Source organism: Rhipicephalus sanguineus, chromosome 10 (genome assembly GCF_013339695.2).
Source record: "Rhipicephalus sanguineus isolate Rsan-2018 chromosome 10, BIME_Rsan_1.4, whole genome shotgun sequence".
Taxonomy (NCBI): Eukaryota; Metazoa; Arthropoda; class Arachnida; order Ixodida; family Ixodidae; genus Rhipicephalus; species Rhipicephalus sanguineus.
Window position 1 is genome coordinate 114,416,012 of NC_051185.1, and position 18,038 is coordinate 114,434,049.

The 18,038-nt window shown below is 46.0% G+C and overlaps 1 protein-coding gene across 1 annotated transcript in view; it reads left to right on the plus strand.

Annotated features, from left to right (window-relative positions):
* The window catches only part of LOC119406670 (uncharacterized), a 49,077-nt gene that overhangs the window by 18,017 nt on the left and 13,022 nt on the right, over positions 1-18,038 (plus strand). Inside the window, exons 6-7 of the mRNA XM_049420176.1 lie at positions 12,344-12,444; positions 13,803-13,941. Coding sequence (XP_049276133.1) covers positions 12,344-12,444; positions 13,803-13,941 — 240 coding nt within the window. The remainder of the gene's footprint in view (positions 1-12,343; positions 12,445-13,802; positions 13,942-18,038) is intronic.

Below are 18,038 nucleotides of genomic sequence, written 5' to 3' on the forward strand. Positions count from 1 at the left end.
TCGAAACAATGCGAATAAAGCCCACCAAACGGCTTGTGCGTATGCCCCGCCAAAAGTGCAAACAGAAGCGATCAATGATGAATTGACCAGCTGAAGAGCGGGAAGAAGATGCATTTCATCGTTGCTGCGATGACAACAGACACAACGAAAGGAATGCCGACACTTAAGGGGAAGGTTGGTGGAAAGGAAGTCACAGTACTAAGAGATAGTGGATGCACCGCTGTTATTGTGCGAAAAGAATTGGTCCGAGACAGTGAGTTCACAGGCAATACAAACCCGGTTCGCCTGCTTGATAGTTCCATTCGAATGCTTCCTGAAGCTAAGACTGAGGTTGAGACCCCTTACTTCAGCGGGAGAGTTACTGCCCTGTGCATAAATAACCCCCTAATCGACCTAATCATTGGAAAAAAATCTCCGGAGCGCGAGGGCAGGACGATCCAGTACGTCTGGGAGAAGACCCGAAAATGGAGCCCTCGTCAGCTCGGACACCGCGAAGAGAAGGATCCCCGGAAGAGAATCCCAAGAAAGATGTCGCCCGAGCTCAAATTGAAGTCGAGGTGTCAGAGAATGTCAACAGTGAGAGACCAACGGTCACTGTACCGGCTGTGAAGACGCGCCGAGCAGGTGGCATTGCAACTGAGCGGCCGCCATTATCTTTGGCTAAAAAGATGACAAGGCTGGTCGTCCAGGCAAAACACCAAGACGCGTAGAAGTTGACGAAGCACCGAGAATGTTCTAAGGAACACGACGACGCCTTGCTAGTGTCGAACGTGTCGACGGCTGCAGAGACACCTCCTCGGACACCGTCAGAGGGGACGGCTCGCAAGAAGAGGAGGAGAAACAAAAAGAGAGCGAGCGAGCACCGAAAGAAGGGGCGCAAGCGCCACACGATTTAAACAGGACAGGGTGTTGGAGTTGAAAGTGTTTGAAGTGTTTTGAGTTGAATGTGTTGTGGTATTATATCCTGTGTCAAGTGTGTATGGCTAGTGAGCCCAAGTGTTGTTTGCGTAACATTATGTGTACAGTGCTATTGATATAACTGTATAAGCGTTGTAAATGAAGAATTTTGTTTTGTGCGTTCGCATTGTTTATATGAAATGTATGTTGGTGTGTTGTACTTATGTACTTGAGTTTATATTTCATATGTCGTCACATTGAAATGCTCTGTGAATTGTATTAAGAATTCTATTATGGATGTGACGCGCATTGTGTGGTGGACTGAGTTATGGACTTTGTATGTGGGACATTTTGGGTTTGTATGCACGCGCTCATTTGTGTTGTTTGAATACTGTGATAATATTCTTGAAGTGGGGGGCAGTGTCACAAACGAGCGCGTTATAAAGCGCACGTAAAGCCCCTGAAACTTCTCAAAGTAGCGACACTTTCCTCCTCCGCTCGCGTTCCTCCTCTTTCTCTTCTCCTTCGCACTCTCTTTTCGAGCATGGCGCCACCTACCTTGCTCTTGCGTAGCAGACGACGCTTCCCATAGAGAGCGCTTGCTTGCCAGGCGGCACGCTTTAAGCATTCGCACTAGTGTGCCTCGATGTGTGCGCCCCCCTGCGGACAAAACGCGCATCAAGGCACCCTAATTCGCACTATACTCGCCGACAACTTTTCTTGGCACTGAAGGGAAAGCTACGGGGGCGGAGCGTCTGCACATGTACTGCTACGGGAAGTAGTCCGGTTTGGCGCGCGTCTCGTAACGCCGTGGAGTGTGATGGCTAGCGTTGCACTTCGACGCAAACGCTGCTTAGCGTCTAAGGTACAGGTAAAAGGCACGACTTTTTCACGCACGCAAAAACGCAAAGTGACAACGTATAAAGTAAAAGAAATGCAGATATCTGGCTTTTGTGCGCTGCTTTCCGTCACAAAAAGCTACATGTAGAAAATGAAAGAGCATTTTATATATCTCACGCAGAAAATACGGACGCAATTGTGGGACTACATTCATTAGCGGTAGGATACGTGCATTGTGGCTCTGTAGGCTTCGCTTCAATGCCAAGAAAAGTTGTCCGCGAGTATAGCCGTCTAGCTTCTGGTATCCTTCTTTTTAATTATATGTTGTTTAGGAGAGTTAGGACACGCTTGTAAAGGACATGTGTGATGTTGAACGTTAATGTCCCGCTCTACATGAAGCCTTCTGAAGCCTATACATTGTACACGTCGTCCTCGCGAGGCGAATTCGCCGCGCATGCCAGTGGCGCAATGAGGCTGCCAGGACGCACTAGAGGTAGCCGTTCCGAAGTACCGGTAAATGTAGTTAACGTGGCTATACGTGCCTGTATTATGTAGCACTGTACACTGCAATACAAAAGGGCGTATTTGAGGCATCTTTTTCCCACAAAACAATATCCAGCATCTGGCGGACTTTTTTTTTTTCTTTTTCACCAAATCTCTGCGCTCGCTATTTCCTGTTAACTGTTTAGCAACCTCACAAAAAGGGCGTGCTATGGGGCGTATTCCTGTCCCGAAACAATAACCATCAATCTCGCGCGTCTTTCCTTGCATTATCGCCTGGCGCACGGTACTTCCAGGTCACGAATGGCATGCGTGTTATTAAAAAGCATCATTTAAAGGAAAGTGGCCAGCGCCGAGTTTTCAAGAAAGGAAGCGCAAACTAGCCAGAGGACGGTTATTGGTGAGGGGCAAGTAGACTCCACAAAGGATGCAGACAGTTTTTGGACGGCAGGAAACACATGGGCAATGGGTGTGGGCGGTATTTTGCTAGTTAAAGAGTGGCGACTGTTATTTATTTAGAAAATGACTGTCAGTCTAAGCAGCAGCTCGGAGCTATATTGAAAGAAGAATGCGCCAGAAGGTGTACATCATTTCCAATCGATACATTTAGACAGCGATGGTTGATTCGTTAAGAGATTTAAGAGATCAGACGCACCAACCATGGTGCGCAAGTGCGCCTCGTAGACGTACTTGACATAGGAACTATACTGGCTGCTCAATGAACGAGCAAGCGAACGAATAAACTAGCCCGCCACCGTAAACGTTTCCTTCGCGAGAGCTCCACTCGCAGATATAATATCATCTGGAGTCTTACGTCCCAATACCACGATATGATTATGAGACGCCGTAGTGGAGGGCTATGCAAATTTTGACCATCTGATGTTCTTTAACGAGCATTGACATCGCACGGCACACTGGCCTCAAGCTATTCGCATCTATCGAAATGTGACCGCCGCGGTCGGTCGCGACCTTCGGGTCAGCAGCCGAGCACCATAACCTCTGCTCCACCGCGGCGGAAAGCCACTCGCGGATATGAACCTCCACACGAAATGGCACGTAAACCTTCGCGCTAAATAACACGTACACGTGAGGTTCGTTGCACGATGAACGCACCCTGCGAATCGGTTGGGCACGAACGCTTTGCCTACGTACCTTCTATCGCAAGTCCACCGGCGGATATGTCGACGTAAAAGATCCAGAGCAAGCTATTTGGTCCAGGAAAAAAAAGCCGAGCACGCAACAAAAACAAACAGATAGTACCACTCCTATTGTGAGCTTTCGCACTGCAGCTTTGTTTCTTCAAAATAACTGCGCCGAATCTCTGAAGTTTCGCAATCACATTTTCGATCGTCAGTCGGCGTGTCTCCGTAGTCGGCGTGCCATGCTAGGCGCACAAACCAATACCGCAAACTCAGACCAGTAGGCACAATACGTCAAGCAGAAAACGTAACCACATATTCTTGAAAAAAAAAAACATTTAGTACAGACCCCGCAGAAGCAGCAATAAAACGCGTGAGGAATAGCGACGTACTGCACAATTAACTGAGACGTGTCTACGGCGTTACAGCGCGCAGCGATTTGCGCGAACCTCTACGAGTACTTATAGCGAGAGGACAGCAGCTTACCTCGCAAAGTTGCGTTGAAAACGTCGGCCAAAAGTTCCGATACGGTGTAACCAAGCTTTCCTTCGCAACTCGTTGCGCTTCCCGGACGGTATCATGAACAGCTTTCTGCCTTTACTTTTGTTTCGGCATCCGAAGGCGCAGCAGAAGCCCATGGCAACCAAACGCGACGTCGGTCTTGTGTGCAAGGTATCTCAGAGCACAACGCACGCGGAATGGAAAGTGCGTATCCATAAAACGCATGCGCTGAGAACCAGCGAGCCCGCGCTTCGGGAGCAAAGATGGCAGTCGCGAGCGACTGTTAGTGGAGTCACTGTATATGCTACCTTTAGGTAGCAGAGTTGCGCATAGGTCCGGCTAGCAACCACAGCTATGCGGTGAAGTCGCACTTCGTTTTTGCAGGCGACATGCCTACCGTGTCGCCGATTAACCTGTCTGGCGTGTCGAAGACGGGCGATAAACATTGGCTGCCGATGGCTAGTGCTAATTCAGTTCGCTGCAGCGGCGGCGTCGAGAAATAAAAAAATTGGCCAAAGCGGCAGCTTCTCCGCAATGCATGGTTGCTAGCGGCGTTGGAAGACAGATGCGCAACTCTGCTACCTAAAGGTAGCATATACAGTGACTCTAACTGTTAGCAAATGAACGCTCCGAGCGGTCCCACGTGACGGCAGTTGGCCAATGCCGACGCGGTGTCAGCCTCGGAGAGGGCGGAGGAGGGGGAAAAGAGAGGAGGCGGGCTTTTATGCACGTATGCCGCTACTTCACGAAGTTTCAGGGAATTTAAGCGCGCGCGCGGCCGCTTTCAAACAGCAGCGGGGTAGAGCGGCGCGAGCCGCTCGCCCAAGAAGCACGAACGACAAAAAACAAGTATAAAAAGACGCCGACGCGCCGCATCCTCCTCACCCACTCGAGCCAGACGCAGACAACGCGATCATTGAGAGACAGTTATCGTAAACTTCTCTCCCTCTTTCCTAGCGTCTTCCTCCTTTCCATTTAAAGAAATAAAGAATCCCTTACGCCCGGCAAAGCCTGGAAACATCTGTACGAGAAGCGTGATGCAATGCCTAGCGACGCCGCCGCCATTCGAACCTATGAGAAAGCTCTCGCCCTTTCCCTAGCTATGGCTGTGCTACACGCCGGAGAACGCTCCCGACGCTTCTAGAACCCTCGGGAGAGGAGATAGAAGCGTGCGACGACGACGAGTCAGACAGTGAAGGAGTGAGTGAGTCAGTCGGCCCGGATATGGTGAAGTAAGCTGAGTGTGGCTCCGTCAGCCAAAGAAGACGTGTTTATGATAGTGTACGGTCAGTCGATCGTCGATCTTGAAGAATTGGAGGACTACGCCGTGTGATCCGTGGCAAGTTACGACGACGGTTGAACTACGGCGATCAACGCTAGAGCTGGCGTGAGTGTTTCCCAGAAGAGAAGCATTCAAGTACCGTCCAAGGATTGTGGACTGAATACGCCATTGCATATTCAGGACTTTAGCTGTCCTTGAATAGTTGTAATGCATGAGATTGGATTTGTAGCGTGTGATCTGTTTGCTTAGTTCCCGGTGTGTTAGCACCGTCTGAGTTATATTGAGAAGTTGTAACTGGTACCAGCCGAGTGCGCATGTGTTTATTCTATTTGTATTACATTTTGAACTTTTTGAGCTTGATTTGAAATTGAAATAAAAGTGATAAATTGCATGTGTTCTATAAAAATACAGAAGGAGGTCTCAAAGTCGCGATACTGTGAGTGAGACCTCCTATAAAATCATTCATCAGAGATACAACGCAATAGTAACGCAACTTTCACGGCCTAGAGAGGGCGCTAGTGGAAATACAATACTAAAGTCACTGGAACGGGAAAAGTACCGCGACCGTCGTGCGCGCCGCCATATTTGGTCCAGCGCGGCCGAAGCTGCGGCGGTGCGGTGTTGATTTCTCGCGGAGTAACGCATGTTTTACGCATTGCGTGCGCTTTTTCAGACCCGAATGAAGCATACTGTTGTTCTCTGACTGATTAGGAAAGAAATAGCGGCAATTTTCACTTGCCTACATGCGCACGCACGCGTACTAACGCGATAAAGAAAAGCGAACTGCGTGGCATTTACGCGCTCGGCTGTCTGCATTTATTAAATGCAAAGCATTTCTTAGCGAATTTCTGTGACTTTGTATCTATCTATCTATCTATCTATCTATCTATCTATCTATCTATCTATCTATCTATCTATCTATCTATCTATCTATCTATCTATCTATCTATCTATCTATCTATCTATCTATATGCCCCGGACTTTGTGCTGTCCTGGCCGCTTCGTTAATGGGAAGTACACCAAATTTGGTACGGCGTAACATGACTGTATGACGAATTTAAATTAAGGTGATAACATGAAAATAATGACATGAATGCCATGTACGGCATGATTTACATGCCACGCTCAGGGTGCGATCGCGGCCGCTTCGATAGCTTGATACACAACAAAATTGGTACGGCGTGACAAGAGTGTATGACGAACATAAGTGACTGGTTATAACGTGCAAATCATGACAGACATGCCATGTAAAATGTGATTTACATGACATGGTTTCGGGGCGCTCGTGGTAGTTTAATGAAATGCATATATACCAAAACTTTTATGACGAGCTATTTCTGTGTGACGAACGTTAGTGATAGGTGGTAACTTGAAAATCACGACTTCCATGTCATGTACGGCATGACTTACTTTCCACGCTCATGCTGCGATGGCGGGTAGTTCGCTAGCTTGAAATGCACCCAAATTGGTATAGCGTGAGGTGACTGTATGACGAGCACGAATGACAAGTGGTAACGTAAAAATCACGACGGTATTTATGTTGGTCATACAGTCACGTCACGCAATACGATTTTGGTGCATATCAAACAAGCGAACTGGCCGCGAGAGCATCATGAGCATGGCATGTAAATCATGCGTTACATGACATGCGTGCCATTATTTTCATGTTACCACCTGTTATTTACGTTCGCATTACAGTCACGTCACGCAAACCGATTTTGGTGCATATCAAGCAAGCGAACCGGCCGCGAGAGCATCATGAGCATGGCATGTAAATCATGCGTTACATGACATGCGTGCCATTATTTTCATGTTACCACCTGTTATTTACGTTCGCATTACAGTCACGTCACGCAAACCGATTTTGGTGCATATCAAGCAAGCGAACCGGCCGCGAGAGCATCATGAGCATGGCATGTAAATCATGCCTTACATGACATGCATACCATTATTTTCATGTTACCGCAGGGTATTTATATTCGTCATACAGTCACGTCACGGAATACCGATTTTGGTGCATATCAAGGAAGCGAACCGGCCGCGAGAGCATCAGTCATTATTTTCATGCTACCACCTGTTATTTGTGTTCGTCATAGAGTCACGTCAGGCGGTACCAATGTGTAGCAATCAGTTTTCATAGCGTGCTGATCATTATATGTGAACCCAAAGGCGTCAATTTTACGCCAAACATTATAAAATGTTATTGTGCATGAACCTCCTGCGACAACTACGCGAAACAAGCTGCACTAGTGCAGGGTAGGCGCAAACATTCCCCGAAACATTCGCGAATTCTCAATGAAGCGCTTACCTGACAATGCGAGTACCAGTCGTGGGAACAAATTTTTCCCGCGTAATTCTGTGCAGCCACACAGCCCTTCGTTTGGCATCCTTTTTCCCGCCGGGAATAGCAAAGAGGGCCTTACCCGGGCATTCTTCGATGCCTCGATAGTCTTTCGATGAAGTCTCAAAACGATACGGGATGTCGTAATGTTGCTGCACGCTTTCCTGAGCCTATAAAAACAATCGCCCTCCAAAGCGCCGTGCGTCTGCGGCCGGGAGACACTAGCGAGGCGAGCGAGCTGGACCATTTATGTGGCGAAGCCGCCGAAAGGGCGCGGCGGCGAAGAGAAAAGGAACGCGGTACTTTTCCCGTTACAGTGACTTTATACAATACGGCTGTCGTTTAGGGGACCGTGCCGACGCCGCCTGAGAGTGTGTCTGTCACTTCGAACCGCGCAGTCATTTGGCTGCAGCCGTCGTTTTGTCACAGCATTTTTTTAGAAGGTCATTGACTCATAGATGTATTACATCGCACATTGGGGGTTCAGAAACGCGTGTGCAGTGTATTTTTGAAGGAGATGTTTTGAACGCCGGACATATCATTTGCTGTGGTGTGAAAGAGTGCACAGCTTCGTCGTACAAGGATTATGCCTGCAGACTTTCCAACTGCCGAAATGCCCCCACGAGCTGTGGTTCGAATTCAGGCGCGACCAAATGATAAAGGTAAGTCCACGTACTGTACTGGCTTGTTTACCTTCCTCATGTCCCTTTCTTCTATGGGGTATTCTCGCCGACTTTTCATGTGTGACCGCGCTTATGGAAGTGTAGTTATTTTTTTTTTTACCGCTGATAGATAGTACAGAAACACCTGTTGCTCACCGGGCCCGAACGCTGCCCGCGAACGAAGCGCTTGCTGCTGATGCGTGTGGTATGGAGTATATGCACACGGTCGTTCGCTCTCAGATCATGCGAGCGGATGGCTGCGCTCTAGAGGATCAATTCGTCCGAGGCGCCTTGCACGGAAGCAAAAGTAGCACAGGTGTAGAGCAACCTGAAGCTCCTGCGTCTTGTCCTATTTTCGCTTCGATGCTCGGCTACGACGGAAGCAATGGCCCTCTGAAGAGCCCAGCCATCCGCTCGCATGATCTAGCTAAGAGTGAACGACCGTGTACCTACAGTCGCGACGTCGCTGTTCGAACCCAATTATCGCTTTGCACGGCAGACACTACGCTGCTTTTATGCGCTTGTAAACAAAAGGCACTTTGTTGTATTTGACTGCTGAAGCGGGATTTATGGGGTAGCACAACAGATGAGACATGCTTGGAAGCTGATTTCAACACCGCAGAAACACTAATTTCAAATCGAAATCTTATTTCCATCATTTATATGTTCACAGATAGAGGACAATGGAAAGGAAATCTGCCAGTAGGCTGCTGCACGAAACCGTAGCCCCACGCAATGATTGGCGTCTGTGCAACGGAAATAAAAAACCAGTCAATTTACAAATGATGATATGTGATCAGTGCAGAATATAAATAAAAAAACAGTCTACAAAAGATGTATTTTGATGACAAAAAATTCGATGGAGTAATCCCCCACGCAGCTGAAATGCCGCGAGTACAAATGTTTTTTTTTTCTCTTGCAGGGTCACTGCTCGTGTAAAACAGGAAACCTCGCCTTTGACGGCACGGCATGTGCACTGCGGCACGCAGCAAATTTTGTGATTCTTGTACCTCTTGCCCATACTGAGGAAACAATAAAGCAAATAATTGCCACTACGACTCGCAGTACCTGTCCGACTTCAGTAGTTCACTACAGTGTTCAGAAAAGCCGTCGTTAAACTCGCCAGCGACTAAAAACAAAGCACCAGCGAACCGCCGAAGTGGCGCCGACTGAACGCGGGAATGGGCTGGCTGCGTGGGCATCCCCTGAAGGACAGTTTTGACGGCTGCCGCATGGCGTCGCTACCATCTGTGAAAGTTGCGAATAGTAAACAGTGGAAAGGATAGAAAAGTTAAGATATACAAAATATATGGAGAAGTGCGAATTAGCGAATATATGTTATACAAAATGTGTAGATAACACAAAAAGCTAACACAAAAATGTCATAACATTCACTCAGTATAATATCAAGCATTATGACGGTAAGGAAAGAAAAATTGAGATATACAAAATATACAGATAAGAACGAGGTAACGACTGTAAGTTATACAAGATATGCAGATAAGCCCAAAAGAACACAAAAATGGAATAACATACTCTGTATAATATGAAGCACTATGAATTTAAGATTTGCGAGCGCAAGCCTTTTTCAAAAATTTCGAGGGATCTACTTTTAATCTCCAAAGGAAAAGAATTCCACAAGGATATAGACGAAAATTTTATGGTAAACTTGCCATAATTAGTCCTGGGTTTGGGAAAAGGAAGTTATTATAGCCTTTGCAAAACGAGTAGATGACGCTTGAGAAAACTGACTTGAGTTTAGTAAAGGAATAGGAAGTTTTCCATTCACATATTTGTAGATAAGAATACCGAGAAAATATTTGACCAGCTTCTGAACCGATAAAATTCCATGTGAACAGAGTAAGGATGATGCATTGGACATGAAGCTACTGAACGTTATTATTCTCAATGCTTGGTTTTGAAGATGTTGGATGGCTGATAAATGAGTGGCATACGTATTTCCCCATGATGGAATGCAATATATTATGTTGCTGTGAAAGGAAGCGTAGTAAAGTGACAACAATATTTCAAAACGAAAGAATGGGCGAACTTTTAGCAAGATTCGAATGGCATATGCGGCTTTCCGCGTAAGCTGTTATACATGTGACTTAAATTTTAAATGTTCATCAAGTTCGACCCAGAGAAACATTGTACTAGAGGTAGAGTGAATTTGAGTATCGCTTACGTAGACAGAGGGGTTCCTAGGTATAATTCTATTAGGTGACGAAAATACAATGAAGTTGGACTTTTTAGCACTTATATTTAATTTATTCTTATTGAACCATTTAACGATATTTATCAGGTCGGTATTTAGTTTAAACAACATCGAGTCAACCTTTTTATCTGTAGTTATTATAGTGGTATCGTCCGCATAGAGTATGCAGGACGAATGTGCCAGACAATGAGGACGATCGTTAATGTAAATTAAAAATAAAAGCGGGCCCAAAATTGAACCCTGCGGAACACCGATGTTGATGAATTTAGGGTTGGAAAAGGTACCGGACACATATACCAACTGTTCTCGATCACGCAGATAGCTACGAATTAGTTCTAGTGGGATGCCAGATACACCAATTGGCTCTAGTTTCAGAAATAAAATGACGTGTGAAATAGAATCAAATGCTTTTGAAAGGTCAAGAAAAAGGCCTCCAACAACACAACCGCTGTCCATAGCAGATTTAATTTCGTCAGTTAGGGATATCATGGCTAGTTCAGTTGAGTAACCGGGCATGAAACCAAACTGCTTATAGAAAAAATATGAAACTTATCTAAATAACACCTTAAGCGTCCCACAAAAGGCTTTTAGATGCGAAGTATCTTAAGGCCGAGCTCAATCCGGTGGTGGTGGTGTGCGGCGTGACCACCCTTACTGCGCATACCCTTTCCACACACGTCCTCTCCACTCACCATCTCCCCTTTCCACCTCTCCTTCCACTCTCCACTTCCCCTCTTTCCAATTTCCCTCTCCCCTCCCCCTCTCTCATACCCCTCTCCCCTCCCCCTTTCCACTCTTCCTCTGAAACGCGGGCTAGACATGCCGAAATTCTCTCCTGCGCAACGCCGCGATGAGCTCGAGCGCATGCGTGTCCCCTCCCCTTCTCTCTCCTCTCCTACGCTGCCCCCCTCTCGCCCGCCTGTCGACCGCGTTCCCCGCTCGCCCTGTGAGAATTAACGGCCAGGCTAGATGGAAGATACGACGCGCGTAGCGTCCCTCTTCGCGTTCCACGACGCGAGGTCGGTAGCATGCCCAACGAACGCCAACGGAACGCGATCGTGCAAGTGCTCCGGCTTCGCATCGCCTCATGGTCCCCTTTAGTGGGAGATGGTGTAATTTTCTATGATTTTACTGAAGAATGAGATAATTGCTATAGGCCAGTAATTGGAGATTAAACGGTTGTCGCCTTTTTTAAAGACGGGAATAATTTTTGCTTTTTTCAGGGCTGTCGGGAAAAACACAGTTTCAAATACAAGATATATAATGTAATATAATGCATCACAGATTAAATCAGCGAGAATATATTTCGTTTTCGTTTGTGTTATCGACTCTCGGCTCTGACTCGGTCTTTGGACCACAACCGGCGTTCGCTGGCGCACCAAAAAGACCAACTCTAAATTGTCCGCGCTTTCGTGGTGCGCTTTCGGAGGGCCAAGACGCCATCCCTTCGAATCCGCCCGGTGATTGCCATCCCCATTAACGGGATTAGTGACAGTATGATACGTCCGCATATAGTGCGCGACGTTACATGTGAGATTAGGCGATTATATAAATAAGTTATAGTTGTTAGGATAGTTAATGAGGTATTCAGTGCTAACCGAAATATTTATCAGTTTACGCAAGGCGGTGACTAACACGCCGCAGTAGGCTCCATAGTAATGTCATTTTTCCCTCCTGTTTTTCTATGTTAGCTTAGCTCGAGTCCACTGAAACACCCTGTACGCTGCCATGCAGCATGGAAGAGCGAAAGATGGAGTTCGAAAGTGCGCGAGACCCGGACGCGGGCTGCTGCCCGCAGGACTTTGCTTACCACTTAGCTACGCCGACTACCCACCACCTTAACAATTAAATATATTGTATTGATTCCACTATCGCTTCAAGCCTACTTCGGGGAAAGATATTGTACACAAAAGAAATTGGGCCCGCTCGGTAATTGCTCGCGGATGTCCATTTTATATTTTTCAGTCTATGGAAAAACCGAGATCGTCTTCATATCGGGAGGTCTCCACGATTCACCGCCCAGGTTCACATCAGTTGGGCGTCTAGGAGCGGGCCTGGAAGCCATGGTAAGTTAATTGCGCGCTCGATAATACATGACGCCCACTTACACATTGCTTACGCTTAAGTTTGCACTTTGAACTTTTAACCGTAAACGAAATGAAAACAGTGATAGCGTATCGCACCCTGTTACCCCCCCCCCCCCCACACACACACACCCTAACTCCCTCCAAAAAATAATATTTATTATGTAGCAACAATTTTGGCGACTAGTGAAAATACGCGCACACGCTATCATTTTGTCTAACGCGGACTGTTCTAGCTGTTTGTCATTTCAGTATGAGTCAGGCACGTAGTCAAGGAGGGAGGGCAGGGTGGGGCAGGGCAGGGCCCCCCCCCCCCCCAAAAAAAAATTCATCCAGCCTTCCATATTGCCTGACCTTTTTTTTTATCTTCGCATGGAAAGACTTTCGAACAAGTAGGCCTTGGGCCCCCCCGAACAAAAATCGTGGCTACGTGCCTGATGTGAGTTATTTCATCTTGGCTTCTGTGCACATTTCTGACCTTACCAGAACCTCATATTTCTTTGTAACTCTACTGATTCTTACACTTAAGTATTTATGATGCTTCTTTCTTGTGTGGAAGTATTAGTATTCCGTAGCTCCAACGAGAAAAGTATCTGGCACCAGCGTACAGGGGCTAAGCTCGTTCACTGTTTTACAACCAATAAAGAAATGCATGCGATACAATACAATTACACCGCAAAGCGACAACTGCATAGAACGCTCTTTCAGCGTATTTTCAGCAGTGCTCCGCGCCGTCTGTGTTCACTGCACGCGATGGTGGCGCTCAAATAATGGCTGAATGACCTTGCCCAAGTCGATAAGACAAGGTGTTGCAGAAGAAAACGTTGTCATTTTAGCGATGTTTTGCATTGTTGGCGCCTCACGAGTGAGACGGACGCGGAGGCTCAGAACCAGACACATTTACGCTTTTCATTCACTAAGTAAAAACGCACCACAAATGCATATGCAAAACAGAACACGTTTTAAATGCTTGGTGTATAATTTGGTACTCAGAGGGAGCCGACACTGGATATTTTCTGGGAAACGATAGAAGCCCGTGCAATGACCGGTAACCAAGAAAATTATCCGCAGACGATTTTACGACATATTTTAAGCCACCTTGTATAATCTATTGTGTTTTATATCTTTTCTTGTTTTGTACATTACGTCTAGCTTGTCTTGTTTCTAATCTGCGCCATTACAGAGATGAACACTTACTGTTATGTCAACCCCGAACAATAGATGCAGTGATTATGGATTTAAATTTCTGCTACACCTCGGAAGCCTTCACGTTTCAAGAAATCGTGAATCCTTTTACTGCTTATGACTCAATCTTACTATCCTCACGTTCAACGGTGCAGGTGAGAGACACTGAAACGAAGAAACCACTCGGTCCAATGCAGCATGGTGAGCTCGTGATTCGAGGACCCGGTCTTATGCGAGGCTATTTGGGAATGGAAGACGAGCCATGCACGGATCCCGAAGGCTGGTACAGAACAGGTGAAGTATAGCGCCTTGGAAAGTAGCTGTTTTCCAGGAAAAATGCAACAGCAAGGGTAATTGCCATACACAAGGGGGGCGATAAAAATGAGTTGGGAAATTTTAGACCAATTTCTATACTCCCAATCTTATCAAAAGGCCTGGAAAAGATTATTCACGCACGACTTGTTCGCTTCTTGAATAAACTCTCTCTCATTTCATTGGCCCAGTACGGGTTCTTGAAAGGAAAATCCACACAACAAGCACTACTTGCTCAAAAAGAATGTATAATAGATGCCTTTGAAGACAAAAATATAGTACTAGGTGTATACGTCGACGTCTCAAAAGCTTTTGATTGTGTGCAACATAACCTACTACTGTATAAGCTAGAACACTATGGCGTGCGTGGGAGGTCCAATGACCTTCTGCGTTCATACCTTCGCCATAGAAGTCAATTTGTCACAAATGACACTTTCAATTCAAAGACTAAACGCCTGAAGTCCGGGGTGCCCCAGGGCAGTATACTCGGCCCGCTCTTATTCATCGTCTACATAAACGACATTTTTTCCTCTTTTACTAATTGTAAGTGGGTAGGTTACGCTGATGATACAGCCATTTTTTTTTCAGCGGAGTAAAGCCGGTTGGGCTGGTATCTTCACCTAATGATGCGCTTGCAGAAGTATCAGCGTGGTCAAAAAGAAATTCCTTGAAAATTAACACAAAAAAAACTCAAGCCATAATTTTCCGCACTAGAAACAGAGTTATTGAACTGACAAAAAAGATGTATCTTGATAATGACGTAATTAGTGTTGTTAGAGAGATCAAAGCTTTGGGTGTCACTTTCACAGAAACATTGTCGTGGAATAAGCATGTGCAAAATGTTTGCAAGAAGTTAAATTCCGTCACTGCATTAATTAATAAAAACCGTCAAATATTACCAGAAAACGTCTGATATACAATGGATTATTTTTATCGACATTAAATTATTGTCATCTTGTATGGGGTACTACATCCTCTGACAACTTGAAAAAACTCGGTATATGCCAAAAGCGCGCAATTCGTGCAATAGCCAACGTTTCGTATACTACTCATACTAGAGCTGTGCACGGGCCGTATTTCCGAGCCCGAGCCCGGCCCGGGCCCGCTGCCTTTGTCGAAGGCCCGCCCGAGCCGGACGGCAAAGGGCTGCGAGCCCGCCCGGCCCGGCCCGACGTACGAAAACACAATTTCGGGCCCGGCCCGGCCCGGCCCGGCCGGGCTTTTTGAAGGTTCGCTGCGAAAACAAAACATCGTTTTCCGGTAATTTGGCATTTTATTGAGCATATGAAATATGATCAAGCGACACACGACGAACACTCTCTATTGCACAGATTACAAATTACAAGTAGACGGCCATGCCAGCAACAATGGAGTTCGCTCGCCAAAGCCGTCACGTGTATGGGATGTGCCCATGCAAGCGTCAGCTTGCACGAAGGCGATCTACGTCGGGTCGCTGTCGCGTGCATTTTCACTCATATCTAACGCGAACAGTCCCGTGGCGCTGTCACTAGCTCAGGTGGTGTTACTTCTCTGTCTGTCTGTCGGAGTGCAACAGAGGCAGTGCTTTACCTGCTCCCCTTTTGTTGAAACCAGCGAATGGAAAGGAAGAGCGGTAAAGGGCGGACGCGGAAAAGGCGCTGTATGCGTGCTGGAAAACAATTCCCGCTCATTCTCTATATTTCGGGCTTGAGTCGGGCTTTGCGCCGGTCCCGAGCCCGGCCCGACAAAACTCCAAGTAGCCCGAGCCCGGCCCGGGCCCGAGGTGAAAATACGTCGGCCCGCCCGAGCTCGGCCCGCGGGCCGGGTCGGGCTACCCGGAGCCCGTGCACACCTCTAACTCATACTGCCCCTTATTTTGAAGCATATATTATACTCAAAGTTAAATTCGTCTACGCATTCCGTCTTTCCTGTACATACCGTCTCGCCATGAGGACTAATAACACCGAATTCATCAGTTCGTTTCGCCTAGCAAGACGTCACTATACATACGACACAAGAAGACAGGATGATTGGATCCAGCCAATATGCCGCACAAACTATGGCAATCAGTCTGTATCGTATCAACTAGCTGCAATCTTAAACAAATATGCAAAACATGGCATAGCCGCTGAGTCGGCCTCAGCACGCATCTTTCGCTCATTCTTATCGGGTGAAGATTAGACTTCGTTTCACACTAACATCTAGTCGTATTCATCAGTCGCAGAATGAATGATACGTACGGTTCATCTGTTTTCAAATGGCGTTTTTTTTTTTCTCTCTTTGACTGTGTGCATTTGGCTTGTTCATTCTCTTTCGGAAATTGTTTAGTATTTTTTGTTTTTTTTTCTTATGATTTTTTTTGTACTGTGCGTTGAAATTGTAATCTTTTTTTTTTTCACCAATAGGACTTATTATCATGGTCCACATAATAAACCGACGCTATAACAATTCGCATACTAGAGAAATGTCCTCAGTGTTGGTAACTACTATCTGTTTTAGATTTCGTTCAAATGAATGTTACGTTCATGTCGTTTACCAATGACTACGGCATGTTTTTAACGTTTTTTATGTTCTCAATGTAATACTGATTTATTGCCTTTGCAGTTTTTTGTTGGATTATTTAACAACTTCTGTTGTACACGTAACATTACCTACAACTGTTCCTGTTTTTCTTTTTTGTCCTTTTTTCCATTAGTCTTATGAATGTGTATTACTATGTATAATGATGTATAAAGACCAGATCCTCTCATGTTTTTCCTAGTAATCGCTACATTTGCCTCTTCCTGTCAATGTTCATTGAAATCAAACGTTTTATTTCCAGCAAAATCAATTTTTGTGTTGTTGATCATTTTTGCTGCTGGACTTTGTAGGGGGCCGGAGCTTTGTCAAGCCGCAGTACTGCAGCTTTTTTTCCGTCACCCCCCTATTTCTCTATGAGAGATAAAAGTTGATTGATTGATTGATTGATTGATTGATTAATAAAATGCGGAATATGAGCGATAATCCACTCCTGGTACTATCCGTTAAGAGGCCCACTCTATCGTTTTAACTCAAGCATCGATTATCTCTCTCGTCACACCTTCGTCCGTCTGCTTCCTTCCCTGTATTTTTTTCTTTGTGTGTAATGCCCCTCCTCGGAAAATGTAGACCGTCGGGATCCTTGATACCACGTGACCTTCTGCGTACGTGCGCGTTGTTGCTTACAGTGGTTCTACAGCCAGCATTCACCATAAGTTGTGGCTCGGTTCACGGACGAAGCGGGTGGGCTACTCTTAGAACGGAGAAAACAGGAACGGATGAAATAGGCAGCTGCAAGCGTTGGCTCGTAGTCAACAAGTTCCCTAAGCCACTACCTCTCACGATGGTGGCCAGCGGTTATAAATTTGCAATGCTAGGCATGAAAGTGCAGGTTCGATCCTGAGTAACAACGATCGCTTTTCGGCAAAGTTTATTTGGAGAACGCCGGTGTGCTTGGATTAAAACGCTCATAGATTAAAGAACCGCCAGGCACGTATAATTGCACAGTTTATTTAATTTAAGTCAGAATTTGCAGCCATACATATAGAAGGCCTGCATAATACTTTTTAGTCAATCTGTCTAAAAAATTATTTGAGGACTTACATCTCTGCCATTCAGAAATATTACTACTAGAATGAACTTTTGTTCACATAGCAGGATATCTCGGCCCTTATTCACAGGTATACCTCATACATAGGGCTCCGTGTTTTCGGTTTTATCCGAAAAAATCCGTTAAACATTCGCCGGTAAATTTTTTGACAATTCGGATTTGTCCGATAAACTCCGATTTCAAGGGCCAATACGACCTGGTTCCGTTCTTTATCGAAAGGGCAAGTTCTAAGCGCTCATTGATACATCTTCTGGTTTGACCGATTTAAAGTTTACCGCGCCTAGCTGTATTAGGCGATGTAGCTGTATTGTTCTCCGACTCAGCTTCCTACATGCACAAACTTCACAAGGATTTGCAACTCTCCAACCACGAATTTGAGGCGCTTCACTTCAAGGATCCGTGCCAACCACTCAACAACGCTCTTGAGGATGCATTCAGGACGAGCTCGTTTAACGTAGTTCACAATATAGTT